Source organism: Corapipo altera, unplaced genomic scaffold, assembly GCF_003945725.1.
Source record: "Corapipo altera isolate COAL_440 unplaced genomic scaffold, ASM394572v1 1, whole genome shotgun sequence".
In the NCBI taxonomy this organism is placed as follows: domain Eukaryota; kingdom Metazoa; phylum Chordata; class Aves; order Passeriformes; family Pipridae; genus Corapipo; species Corapipo altera.
Window position 1 is genome coordinate 22,390,270 of NW_020884873.1, and position 13,198 is coordinate 22,403,467.

The window sequence follows — 13,198 nt, forward strand, 5'->3', positions numbered from 1 at the left end:
GTGAGGTCTAGTATTTATTTTTATTTTAGAATTTCAGGTCTTTCATTTATGAAGACCTCATTACTTGAAAACACCAAGAGGCCCTCGTGTCAGATAATTAACCTCTGACAGTACTGTTACCTCAGAACATGTCATTCTAATAAAAATGCAAATGGTGGCAGGGAAATCTTTTTTAAAGCTGCAAGCTCCTCCTAGAATAGTTAGCTGTGTTGATTTATGTATGTTTATACATGCTCATGCCTTGGGACTGTTGCTGTCTCCAGCTACAGAAGAAAAGCAGTGTGATTCATGCATGGGCATCATAACAACTGTACCTGAAAGGTGAAGTCCTCCTGCTATTGCAAAGGAGTTGGTCTGAAGGAACTCCAGATTTACTTTGTGAACAGTTAAAGGTGGCAACTCAAGTATTCTGTTTATTCCAGAAAAGAAAACAGTACATGTCATGTACAACTTAATGAGTGATTATAAAACAATACTTTACTTACACTTTTCAGTAAGTTGAAATGTGTTAAGTGTCACTTAATGCATTCCTCAGCGTCAGCAGTCTGAAGATAAATGTGAAAATCAGGCAGAAACACCCCTCAGCTCTTAGGAATTTAAGTACCTTGACATATGCATGCCCTGGAAAACAAGTTTTCCTTGAGTGTTCACAAATATCGTTTGAAGCTCACGTGTGCTAGGACATTGAAGGATTTATCTCACTTGTGTAATGTGCAGAAAAGGGCACTGAATTGGTTGCTGTGCTCCACTGACCACTTTGGAAAATACAAACCCTGATTATTTAGTTGGTTTGGTAGGATTTTTACAACATGTTTATTGCGAAAACCTCTAGGTATCAAGGGCTTTCGAGCAGCAGTGCCCAGGGTGCTTTATGCTACCACCTTCCAAGTGAGTCTGCCCCAAAATGACAACCCAATACTTCTGGCTTCTCCTTTCTTTCTCCTTTGGACTTCTGAACCTTTAGGATTTGCTCTGCTTTGTGAGGTTTCCCTGTAGCCACAGGATCTAGATTTGTTTTAACAGAGGTTGAGATGGTTGCTTGATGGTAACTCCCTCTAAGAGCTGGAGCTGAACCAAATTGGCGGCTGTCAGCAGGAGGAACGGGACTGTCACCCCTCCATCCAGCCATACCTCTGGGAGATCATCGTGCCACAGCTTCTGCTGTCCCCTCAGGATACGACTTGAAATTTAAACAAACAAAGCGATTTATAGCCCAGTCCCTCTGGCTAAAGCTCGCTCCCACCCTCTCCTCCCTTCAGGCGTCCTCCCTTTAGGCGTCCTCCCTTTATCGAAGGAGAGGGACACCACCGCCGCAGCCCCCTCAAGACCCGCCCAGCTCAGCGCTTGCGGCGGGAGCGCCGAGGGGTTAATCGGGGCGTGCCGCTGGGGAGCGGTGCGGGAGGGGCCGTGCGGGAGGGGCGTGCCTGGCGCTCCCGCACCGCCGCGGCGGCCGTGAGCCCCCTTAGTGCCGCGGGCGCGGGGCTGGAGGCTGGGCGGCCCTCGGCGGGACACTGCGGGTGCCGGGCTGTCGGGCTGTCGGCGGCGCCGCCGAGGGGCACGGGCACCATGCCGGGCAGCGACACGGCGCTGGCCGTGGACAGGACCTACTCGGACCCGGAGCGGCACCGGCGCCGCAAGACGAGGGTAAGGCTGTGAGTGAGTGAGGGCAGGCGGCCGGGGAGGCGAGAGTGGCGGGGCTGCCCGGTGGGTGCCGAGCTCTGAGAGGCAGCCGCCAATGAGGTGTCTACGTTTTGCTAGGTTAGCGATCCATAGGGAAGGTTTTTTTCTATGTGCTTCTTTCGTATTCCCACTCTGAGTACTCTTTGGTATAGGAAAATTAAATTAAACCAGCTGTTGACATAATAGAAACCAATGTTTAAGATATATCCACAGTCGAAACTAGTTGGACACGAGTAATAGAGAACTTACTCACCGAAGTCAACAGCGCTGATGATTTAATGCGGTGACTCTCTGTCTAGATCACAGTGGTGAATACTGGAGTTTGGGGTTTGTTTCTCAAGGTTTGTTTAATAAACTGTGGAGCGGGTGATTTTATCTGGCAGCAGAGAATGATTACGATTTAAAAGTTATTTAAAAGAGGGCTGTGGCAGGGATGGAAACTGACAGAAAAGGTGCACTTGTGTGCTAGGGACAAAAAGTAAGAGTGTACTGTATATCCATGATGTATGACTTTATGGGATAGTTTTTCTTATAGTCTGCTGGCAAGTTCATCTTTCTTTGTCTTATTATTTTGATGTTTTGTTCATACGATATATGTATATATAAACATAAACGTGCATGGGCAAAGCTTGTGATCCTTTCATGTATTTAGTGGCATTTGTGGTAAATGTCTTGTTGATGAAAGCACTTGACTTTCTAGTTAATGCACAGATTTAAAATCCTTACCTAAATGCTTAGCTCAAACAGGTGTACAAGAACTGCCTCTTTCTTCCCAACCACTGCAGGAAGATACAAAAAAAGAGGTTACTGTAGCAGACGAGATATTGGAAGACATTCTCTTATCTATGCTGAGATCTGGCATCTGGCAATAGATGAGCTTTCTGGTTTGAAATGTAAGGATCAGCTATTTGTGAAGGAAGATCTTTTTTGGGAGGTGAGAGGGGAAAAAGTTTTTGGTTTTTGGGGGAGGTTATTTTCCTGTACTGCACATTAGCGGTATTTTCCATCCCTCCAGCCCATTAATTGACAGTACTGGAAAGGATATGGCATACTTCAGATTGTTTCAGAATAATGAAATGTTTTAAAAATAGGTAGCCCTATACTCTGTAGCGTTACTACTGGAGCCTACAGTGCTGTTCACAGTCCAAACTGGATGCACATGTGAGTCATAATGGAGTTAAAAATGTTATGCATTTCCTTTGTTTTTCTCTTTGAAAGTTGAACTGATTAGTTTTTCCTCCATTTATCTTGCTGTAAGAATAGTGTGCTACCTAGCAAACTGTGGCCATGGAGAAAAGTTGCATATCTTAATAATATTTGGCATATTAAGAGTTAAACTCTATTCTGTAGTCTAGTTGATCTGCTTAAAAGCATAAAGCATCATGGATAATGCCATGTTGATTATTGTACTTGTGTATTGAATTTTTTTTTTAATCTGATGTTTAAGACAATTTTGTAAAAGCATTGGTCTTCTGTCTGATTTAGGATTTCTTTTAACCAGGATTAGCCTCTCCTTTCCTTTCCCTGGAAATATAACTCTGTACAAGTTTAGAGTTGTATGTAATTGTGATACTCCAGAGTTTGGACTTTACAAGCTGTGTCAGATATCACAGAACTTGTAATACAATTGCTAAAGTAGTAGCAGCAGGTTATATGTTCAAGATGATTGTCAGAGCCTTGCATTAAATCTATCTGTCCTTAGTGCAGACAAATAGGAAATTTTCCTGTGTAAACTGACTGGATGACTTCAATGTTTCTCTTACTGCTTTAACCAGGGGGATGGAAATGGTCAGGGCCTGGAGCAGCAAGACCTAGTGCTATTATGTAGGAAAAAAGGCAAGAAAGCAAAAGCTATTTTTTGTTTAGAGACAGAATAAAAATCATCAGAGCAGCTGGAATTATAGCTGCCATTTCCCAACAATAATGGAGAAAAACAACACAGTGCACGAAGACAGCAATACAGAGCTGGTGGCAGGGATGCACAGAGAACCTGAACAGACCAGGGAGACTTGTTATGTGAAGGATGCCTTGGAGCTGGCTTTGTCAGCAGGATAGGACATAAAGTAAGTAGGGTTTGGGGAAAAGAGAAGTGTCAAAGTAGTTGCTGGATCTCATAGTCTGTATGATGTAGGCTATTGAGTCTAGTTTTTAGGTGGGCAGGTTTTAAAGAACTTCTCCAGCCCTTGTCTTTCAAGTCAGGACTGCCTTTCAAGGCTCTATTAAAGCTATCATCTCTGAATGCTCGCCAGATTATCCTATTTAGACCTCAGAAACCTGTGTACGCAATTCTTTTTTTTTTTTTTTCCTGATGGTCAGGACATTGCTCTTCACTCTTGATCTCTTGCCCATTACTGAAAAAAAATCTTCCACATTTGGTCAGGATTATAAATTTATATGTATAGCTATGTAGGAGAAAAATCGTTTTCTAGTACAACTAAACCACATGGGATCCTTTACCACATCCCATCAGAAGTCTATGGAGAAGCCTACTTTAACAAGTGCCAGATGCTTTAGAGAGAGGTGCAGGAAGGTCACAATTAAGTAATTTCTTGCACACTGGAGCCTGTTCAGAACTCTCTATTTATTAATGGAAGACATTTAAATTTATAACCTTCCTTTATTTAAAACAAAAAAACCCCACATTACCTGAAACAGATGTGATTTATTTATTACCAAATAGGGAATCTTAATTTCAATCTTCTTGTTCTTTAAGCCTTAGTGAGACTAGCAATAGTATTAGTGTTTTGTGGATGATTTAATTTTTACATGATCACACATACAAAAGGCTTACATTAAAAAAAATACAGAAATCCACTTGCTTTCTTCTGATGAAAAAACATTCTGTGGTATGTCTCTTCTCATTTTCCATGTCTGTCTTATGATCCCTCCAATTCATCTTGTCTGTAAGGGCAGCAGACTTTTTAATAATCTCTCCTCATATGTGTGTCTTTCTAAGCCTCTAATCACTTTCATCATCTGTCTTTGAATTCCCTTTATTTCTTAAAATCTTTAGTAGGTTTAGAGGAAATTACATAAAGGAACCTAAAAGGATTAAAAAGGAACAAACAAAAACCCCTAAACAGAATACCCCACCAAAGCAAACAAACCAAACAACAAAAAACCACCACTCTACCCTAAGCAAAAAGCCACCCCACCCACAATTTTAGTAGAAAGGGAGATTTAATCTCCTGGTGCTTTTTTAAATGCAAAACAAAGATCATTGTAGAAGACATGCTTGTTCTGGGCTCTTGTGACTTGCAACCAAACCTCCCAATGTATTGTGCTCAAAGACCTTATGAAAACTTATCCCCACAGTTCCCTCAGGTTTTGACATACAATGAAAATAATTTGATGAGACAGAATATTGTAAAGACCTCCGAGCTTTGGTTTTAAATCCACAGTATTTAGAACTGTGTGAAACCTGTCAAAGAGTAGGCTGCATGATGCAGGGGTTTTGGGAATAAGAGAGAGAAACCATAATTATAATGTGAACCCAAAAAACCTGATTAGTTTGTTCGAAGTGAAGAAAAACCTGGTTTGTTAATTTAAAACAATAACTATGGTTTTGATTGTTTTGTCATTTTAGAGCTATTTAAAAAACTGTAACTTCTTACTTTTTTTTTTTCCCCCTAATGACAGAAAGGAATTGTAGGAAGTTTCCAAAGTTGGTATCTTTTTTTTTTTGGTGTACTTCGAGTTTTGGGATTAAATACACCTAAAAGCTAAAAGTCACTGTTAGGTGTAATTTGTTCGTGTCAAATGAAACAAAGGGGGAAGTTGTTGCTGTGCAGCTTAGGATAGCATTGCGTGCTCTCCTGATCCTGCAAGGTGAACCTCTTCAGTAGAGTTTTAAGCCATAAAGGTTGTGTTTTCACCCAATCCGTCTTCTCCCTTACCCAAGAAGGAAGTTTTAAACAATAAGTAGACGGGGGGATGCATCTTCTTTTTAAGGTTTAAGCTGATTTTAAGTTTGGAAGTTTTATACATAGTTTTTGGTCTCCACAAGGAAAATGCACATCTCTGAAGATTGTACGTGTCTGTTCCTTTGCTGTGCTGTTGATCTGTTCTCATTGAAGTGGATGGTATTGCCTGCAGGACTGGGGCATCTGTTGTCCCCTTTTAAATGTTAGGTGTATTTAAAAAAAAGTCACTGGGGGAAAATCACCAACCTTCTGATTTGCTTCCTTTTTGAAGGACATGTAATTGTCCTTCTGTCAGGTTGCCAGTGGTGATGTCAGGGGGATGCCAAGAGCTCCAGACTCCTGGCTTGCTTATTGTCATCTCCATAAGTCAGGCTTTCACTCGGCACCACCTGGCACAAAGTCTGCTTAGAGGGTAAGCCCTTCTGGGTTTGGTGGATTTGACATCTAGTATTGTCCAGGCTAAAAAGATTGCCACTGCAAATTGTCCCATTTTAGTTGTTTTGCTTTTGTCTTCACTCCCACAGTGAGTATGGTTTTGGGAAAGACTTGTGAGGGAGATGAATCACTATATCACTCTGGGGAAGGGTGGAACCTAATTCTCCCTTTTTATTTATCTGTCCAGGTGGAGGAACTTTTCTAAAGAGCATTGCACTATTTACTATTGAAAGTTTTTTGCCCTTCCCTTAGTCTGAAACAGGGAGATTAACATGCAAAGCCAAAAATCCACCTGCTGATCTAAAGCCTTCAGAGATGGGACCTAGTATGTGATGGAATGCCTTGTGTGCACCCAACCTTTTCCAGACACTCAGCAAGTGAAAACCCCTCTAAGGCATATTTTTATATCACCGTACATAATCTAAGCTTTAATTTAGGGACAAGGATGAGAGTGGAGGGATGTTTCTACCGGATGAGCTATAAAGAATACCTACAAATTGTGAACTGTGATTCTGTTACTGTAGAAAGCTGAAATGAGGCTTTTTGTTTTCCAAAAAAATTACAGAAAAGCTTAATATTGAGAGCTGGCCCACTTCATTATTGTTCTGTTTAGGCATTACAACTGAATAAAATTCCAGAGGGCAGAAGTTGTGGAAACTACTACTATTAATATTTTCTTAGTTACCTCTGTATTGGACACTGAGACTGTGCATTTGAATGGACCTCTGATACAAGATATTTGGGATTAATTCTAGATACTTCTCAGTTAACCTTTACTATAGTAGGCATCTTTTCCTTGGCTTTTCCTGTTTGTGTACAGTTTACTAACAGTTGCCTTCCTTTGTAAATTTTTCTCAGTAGCTCTGGATGAAGAAGTTATGTGGGGATGCGAAGAATTGACACTGTGCTATTGAATTAAAATAAAAATGTGATCCAAGTGGTGCTGAATTAATTGGAAACTTTTGATTAACATCAGTGGCCTATGGAACCAATCTGACATGAATTAGAACACCCTTATGGAAAATTCTCTGTGTATTAAGTGTTCTTTACAGGATGGTAGATGCTATTTCCGGTTCATATTACAGTCTCATCTAGCTTAAACCAGGAGGGTGTAGGTGGGATTTTATCTTTGTTTTTTGCTTTGTAAATACATGCTCTTTTACTGGGTTTGGCAAAAAATGTATGGAAACTTGTTTAGTATCCTGGCAAAGGTTGTGATGAAAAGAGCAGCCAGTGTGTGTGTATTTAAGGACTGCAACAATTAAACACTCTAATTATCTATGTCATGTGATTGTTGGGGGGGTTTTGTTAATAGGAGTATGGCTATCACATCCTTGGCTTCTCAAGCATTAAATAAGATTTCTTTTTTTTAATTGCCTTGCTCATGCTGTGTTTAAAGGAAGCCTTTTCAGTTGAAGATGAAGCATTATGATGGAAGTTGGTGTTTTAAAGATACGGAAGACTGCAATGCTCTGGAGTCAGTTCATATAGACAAGAAGTGTTGGTTTATAAGGTCAGAAAAAGCATTAAGCAGAGCTAGTGGAAGTCTTCCAATCTTAAAGAAAACCCTGATATTACCTACTACCACCAAAAAAGCAAGTGACACAGCTTACAGGAAATGTGAGAATTCAGTGCTTTGGAGTCTGTGGATTAATGTTTTTAACTCTAAGGGAATTTCTAAGTGGGTTTAAAGAGCTACACTACAAGAATTACTGTTACAGGAAGAGAAGCCATGTTAGGGTAAGTTGATGTAGCAAGTTTCTCTGGTTTTACAGCATTCACTCCTTTTATTTCAAGTTATTCCAGTACATGTAATACAGAAATTACAATTCAGCTAGTGCTCATTGTTCAAATGCAAAATGATATAAATATGCAGAAAATATGCTGCTTTATACCAGAATGTCTGTACAGGTGAGTGATGTGCAAAGATCAAACTGGCAGACCAATTACAAATGGCTTACCATTTTTCTAATGCAGGGCAGTACAGCTTAGTAGCACACTGTACTGTAAGTGTGCTGAGGACTTCTCAAGATTCATTGCTTCACCCTCCATTCCTAGAAATTAATTTATAGCAAACGAGAGCTGGCCGTTTCTGGGACTTTAGTGGCCATTGACTGTGTTTGGGATTATGGTAGACAAGAAGCTTTGGTTGAAGGCTGTGGACAATTGCAGGTGGAAGCTTTGGAACTGAGTAGAATCAAACCCAGTACTAGTCTCAGAGACATTTAGTCTTAGAAAAACTAAATTAACAGATCTTGTTAGTAAGAATTGCCTAGGTCAGGTGCGAGGACCCTTCTTACTCAAGAAAGGCCAAAGATGACTTGACTATTCACTCATTCATAGCTGCTTCTCCAATCTGCACCATTGCAGGTTGCCACCTTCACCCTGCCAGCATTTCCAAAGCTGCTCAGAGCTATCTTGTGCCAAGTCCATTAGGAGCACCCTAACATGGGACTCCTTCACCCTCATTGTGGTCATACTGTGCTTACAGATTCTGCACCCCACCCACTGCTAAGCTGCCTCACCCCCTGTACCAGGACTGAAGGGCAGGGGAAGTGTGCAGATGTGACTGGGCAGCTCTCAGCAGCTTCTGGGCATGTTCAGGGCAATAGCAAGGAATGAAGAGGATAGTAGGGAGACATAATGAAGAGAGGAACAGACATGGGACTTGTGTGCTCAGCCCAGAATGGAGTCACTGCCCAGAATGAAGTTACTCCCCCTCCAAAGGCAGGTGCGATTTTCTTGTTCCCCTTCTTTACTCCATATAGATGACTTGAAAATAAAATGTTTCAGTATTTGGTATTACTCTAGTTACTGATACATGTGCGTAATATGGGATTGTGTGACTCTTACTGTGTTAGGAATCCTTAGTTTTACTAGAGGTTTTGGTAGGAGTAACTCAATCCTACTGGGTCATGGTTGTCCCTGATATTTTTGGCAGAACAGCAAAGTATCTCTTCACCTCATCAGGTTTCTAATTTCTTTCTTCTCCCTTCCCCACCATGTCCAGAGATAGAGGTTGTCTTTGTTCATTCCCCTCTCCTGCCATACCTTAAGGAAGAAATCTAGTTACATCTTGTCATCTGTATCCAGTCCTTTTTTGGAGCAAATTACAGTTTCACCTGCATGAACAAAAGATGGATGACAACCTTCTCCTAAAATAAGAGTTAAAGGGGTATTCTTAGGAGTCTCTTTTAAAGCCAGATACTAAATCAGCAGACTGGTTCAAGCTGCCAGGCTCCCGTTGTGCTAAAACGGGTCCAGAAGGTTTACAGTGAGTTTGTCATACTCTTATGTTGTTGTCCTGACCAGCTTTTTGTGAAGGTCTCTACAGTGGAACCCTTTCTTCACATGTTAATTCGTGCAGTGGGTGACTCAGGCCCTTCTGATACACAACATCATCACAAGCACATGTTGCTGGTCCTGATGAGGGCCTGTGGTCTGTATAAGAGTTATGCTCCTTCTGTCATGTGCAAGTGGGCTGGATTTAGTAGACTTTTGTACCAGAGGCATGGGAATACTGGAGATGAGAGAAAGCAAAAGCATTTATAAACAAGACCTGAGGAAGGTTTAAGAAAAGTTGAGTGAAGACGATGAGAAGTTTGACAATCAGTGAGATTTTCTCCTCTGGTTGCCAATAGGTATAGGAAGATATTCTGAGACTGTCCTTGTTGGCCCTTACATGTTTTGTTCTCATAAACTGCATTGATGTAAGAACTAGATGCTTATTGCTATTCCTAAAAGGAGATGTGCCATTGTTAGGTGATTCCTTTGTGTCTTTCCAATCTGAACTCCTATGGTATCCTCTCTCTAGTGCACAGAAAAATGCTATTGAACAAATCTTCTATTTCTGATACTTATGAAACTGGCTTCCTATGCATTTCTACCTGAGGGACACCATTGTGTCTTGCAGTATAAATTTAATGTAGAAAAAACAAGCACCCTTCTTTTCGATGAGCCTTTTTTTTTTTTTTGCCCTCAAGGAACTCCATTTCTCTTTTTACCAAGTAACTGGAAAGTCTCGAATAGCAGGTGAGTTCAGGAGATGAATAAGACATGACCTATGACCTACCAAAGCTCGATCGGAAAGTGATTGAGTGGAATCTTGAGTGACATTCATAAAATGTGTCAGGCTTGGTGTCAAGCTTCTGTTTGGAATTTGTTGATGCCAGAAACTATGATATTTTTTAGGTTTGGAAGGCTGGGCTTTAAGTGCAGTAGCTTACAAATATTGTGAAATATCTTTGACAAGATATTTTGACCTATATTCCCACTTTTCATGCATACTTAGGTGGGATTTGTTATTTTCTAGTGGCTAGGTACATTACACTGTAGCCTATATGCAAGTTGCTCTTTAATTTTGAAGAATTTCTCTTGCAATGAGGACATACCCACTTGTGGTGTTTTGAAACAAATAGCCAAGACCTTGTTTCAGTTGTTCTTGTTTGGACTTGAGAGAGTCAACTAGAATAATCTTTATTCTGTGCCATTACGTGGTGTGGCAGTTAATGTCAGAGAAGGCTGAAGTTCAGGGATTTCCTTGAAGAGAATCTATGCTTTGAAATGAAGTCTAGAGCAGTGGTGACAACATTAGCCTAAGGCTCTGGTGACATGGATTCAGGCTACTGTGACAGCTCTCAGCCCTTGTGTAATGATGGCAGTCATTTCACCTCTCTGAAGAGAATGTGGCTTCTCCAAGTGTGCACAGGACAGGGGATAAATACTATGAAGGATACATATTTCAGAATCATTAGCCATCCAGGTGGCTACTTCAAGAAAAAAAACCCTCTTACTTTTTTTTTTTTTTTTGGAGCTTCCAAAAATACACTGTGGGTGCGAGTTCCTGCTTTCCACATGAGGCAGATTTTAAGACTATCTGTCATAGGTGCTTCTTCCCCCCAGATTGTTATTGGGTATTTGCTCTTAAGGTAGTTGTACCCTTTGTAGCTGAGAGTGGGAAAGCTCTTGCAGTGATCTGTCTATGTTGATTCAGTAAAAGCTTAAACTACATCACATAAAGGTGCCTATCTGAAGCTGGCTGAGACTAAATCCAGCCTAAGTAGCTGTGTGGTAATGGGTATTGCAAATACTGCATAAAAAATGCATGTTTCACCATTTTTCTTACATTATAGGACTAGATGTATATACTGAATACGTAGGTATCTGTGCCAAATTAACTTTACTCTTGAGTGGGACTTAAAGTTCTTTATTAGGCGGAAAAGCAAAAGGCTTTTCTGGCGCTCCCTCTTACACAGTGCATTCTTAATGTTGCTGATTCTTCATTTCACTTACGCATAATCGTACTGTTTTAGGAAAACTTAAAAAAACAACAACAAACCAAAAAAAACCCCACTCTGTCTTTTTGCCAGCTTTGCCATTATGCATAGAAATCATTGGTCTCTGGTTGCTCAGAAATTTGGCAGTACAACATGTTACCTTTCCTTTCCCCTCTTCTCTCTGTTTTGACTTGATTATGATTATTATAGAATGCTCCTGCTGTGAGTGCTCTACAGAAATGCATTATTTTTCTCTGTGTAGTTAAGCCAGAATTAAATTATTAAAAAGTTGAGTTTTTTGTATAATAGAAGAAAGGTAAAAAATACCAATATGTGACTTGGAAAGAAGGGGAGGAGTCTTAAATTTATCTTATTGTTACTGCGAGAAAGCCAGAGATTACTTCTGTAAATCTGTAGGGCCTTTTTTATTTCTGGTAGCAGCATGTGCTTCTGCTAATGTGAACTTTGGGAGTGCTTTGCACTTTGTTAGTGGTGCATTCCATTGGAATTAGGCTGTTATTTACTTCTCTGTCTCACCTTGTGGTAGACTTGAGGCTGCAAGCAGATAAAACCACTGCCAGGGCTTTTCCATCAGCTATTTCCTGCCCTTGGATAAATAAGCACCAATACTGGGTGATTTCAGCCATGCAAGATTAGGCCTTCTGCACATGCTATTTGTAATAATGTTATTAATGAGAACAGGCATTTATCAACTTTAAGCACATCAGTAAGAAGTCAGAAAGAGATGTCCTTTTAGTTATAGGAGCTGGGATCACACAGCCACAGTGTCGACTATTTGTATTGTCTTGTTATAGGTGTTGCTGATAAAAAAATAAATTCATTCTTTCAGCAAGGTAGGCATGGCAAGGTTCACAAATTTGGAAGTTGATTTTTTAAAAGTCTAAGGGGAAATTTATGTATGAACTTTTAGAGCATGGAATTAGAAATTATGATTGAACTTGTTTCTTTATGTATATACAGTACTACCTTTGGTTTGAAGTAAGCTATTTTTTTCCAGTATATTTTTCCTTGATTTATGGAGTTCGCTTTGGCCTTGTCTAACCTATGGCAAAATATGTGCTGATAGGACATATTAGTTTACTATTCCTGACGTGTCTGTCAAACCTCAGTCTACCTTAACCTTTTTGGCAGGTTCTGCCAATTAAAAAAATTAGTCCTCCCTATGGAGCAGGAATCAGTTTTCCAGCACTAGGATGTAAAATTATATAGTGTTTACACATATGCAACAACTCTTCACATCTTGGCAAAAAGTGCTGTGTGATAAGTTTTCAGTGTCACTCATACGTGCTGTTCATATGAGCCTACTTCATGCCTGGACACTGGCAAGTATTAATGTTGTCATGTTAATTTTGTGAAGTAGATGTGACTGAAAAAGAAACCTGTATAGCACAGTGGTAGGGGTAGAAGGGCGAAGACAGATGGAAAGACTGTCTTGGAGCACTGCTGTTGTATTAAAACATATATAGAATTTGTACTCGGGGGCTCCAAGAGATGTCCAAAGTAGAGGCTGCCTGAGAAAACACCTAACTTGCATAAATCCTGACCTTCCGAAGTCTGATGATACTGTGCCTAATTCCTTGCAAACTTTTAGTCTTTATGATGATCTTCTAATTTCCTCTGTTCCAGTCCTCAGAATAAGAATTATTTGTTCCCCTTGTAACTGCTTCTTCAGCGTGATCTGTCAGTGAAGTCCCAAAACTGTAATGTCTTCTTTTCAGAATATGCCCCATAATCTTCAGTATTCAATTGCTCTTGCTGTTCTGGAATGGACATTTTGAAGAGAAGGGAGAAAGGAAGAAACTGGGAGAAAGAGGAAATTTTTGCTCTTTATCTGCAACAAATGGCTCAAATCAGAGTCTGTGA

General features: G+C 40.3%; 1 protein-coding gene across 4 annotated transcripts in view; it reads left to right on the forward strand.

Moving 5' to 3' along the window:
• Positions 1-13,198, forward strand: part of TMCC3 (transmembrane and coiled-coil domain family 3) — a 154,397-nt gene that overhangs the window by 108,351 nt on the left and 32,848 nt on the right. Inside the window, exon 1 of one of the 4 annotated variants that reach the window (XM_027653610.1) lies at positions 1,521-1,644. The exons of the other annotated variants lie outside the window; for them this stretch is intronic. Coding sequence (XP_027509411.1) covers positions 1,567-1,644 — 78 coding nt within the window. The 5' untranslated portion in view covers positions 1,521-1,566. Of the gene's footprint in view, positions 1-1,520; positions 1,645-13,198 lie in introns of those variants that run through there. 4 annotated transcript variants of the gene reach the window in all.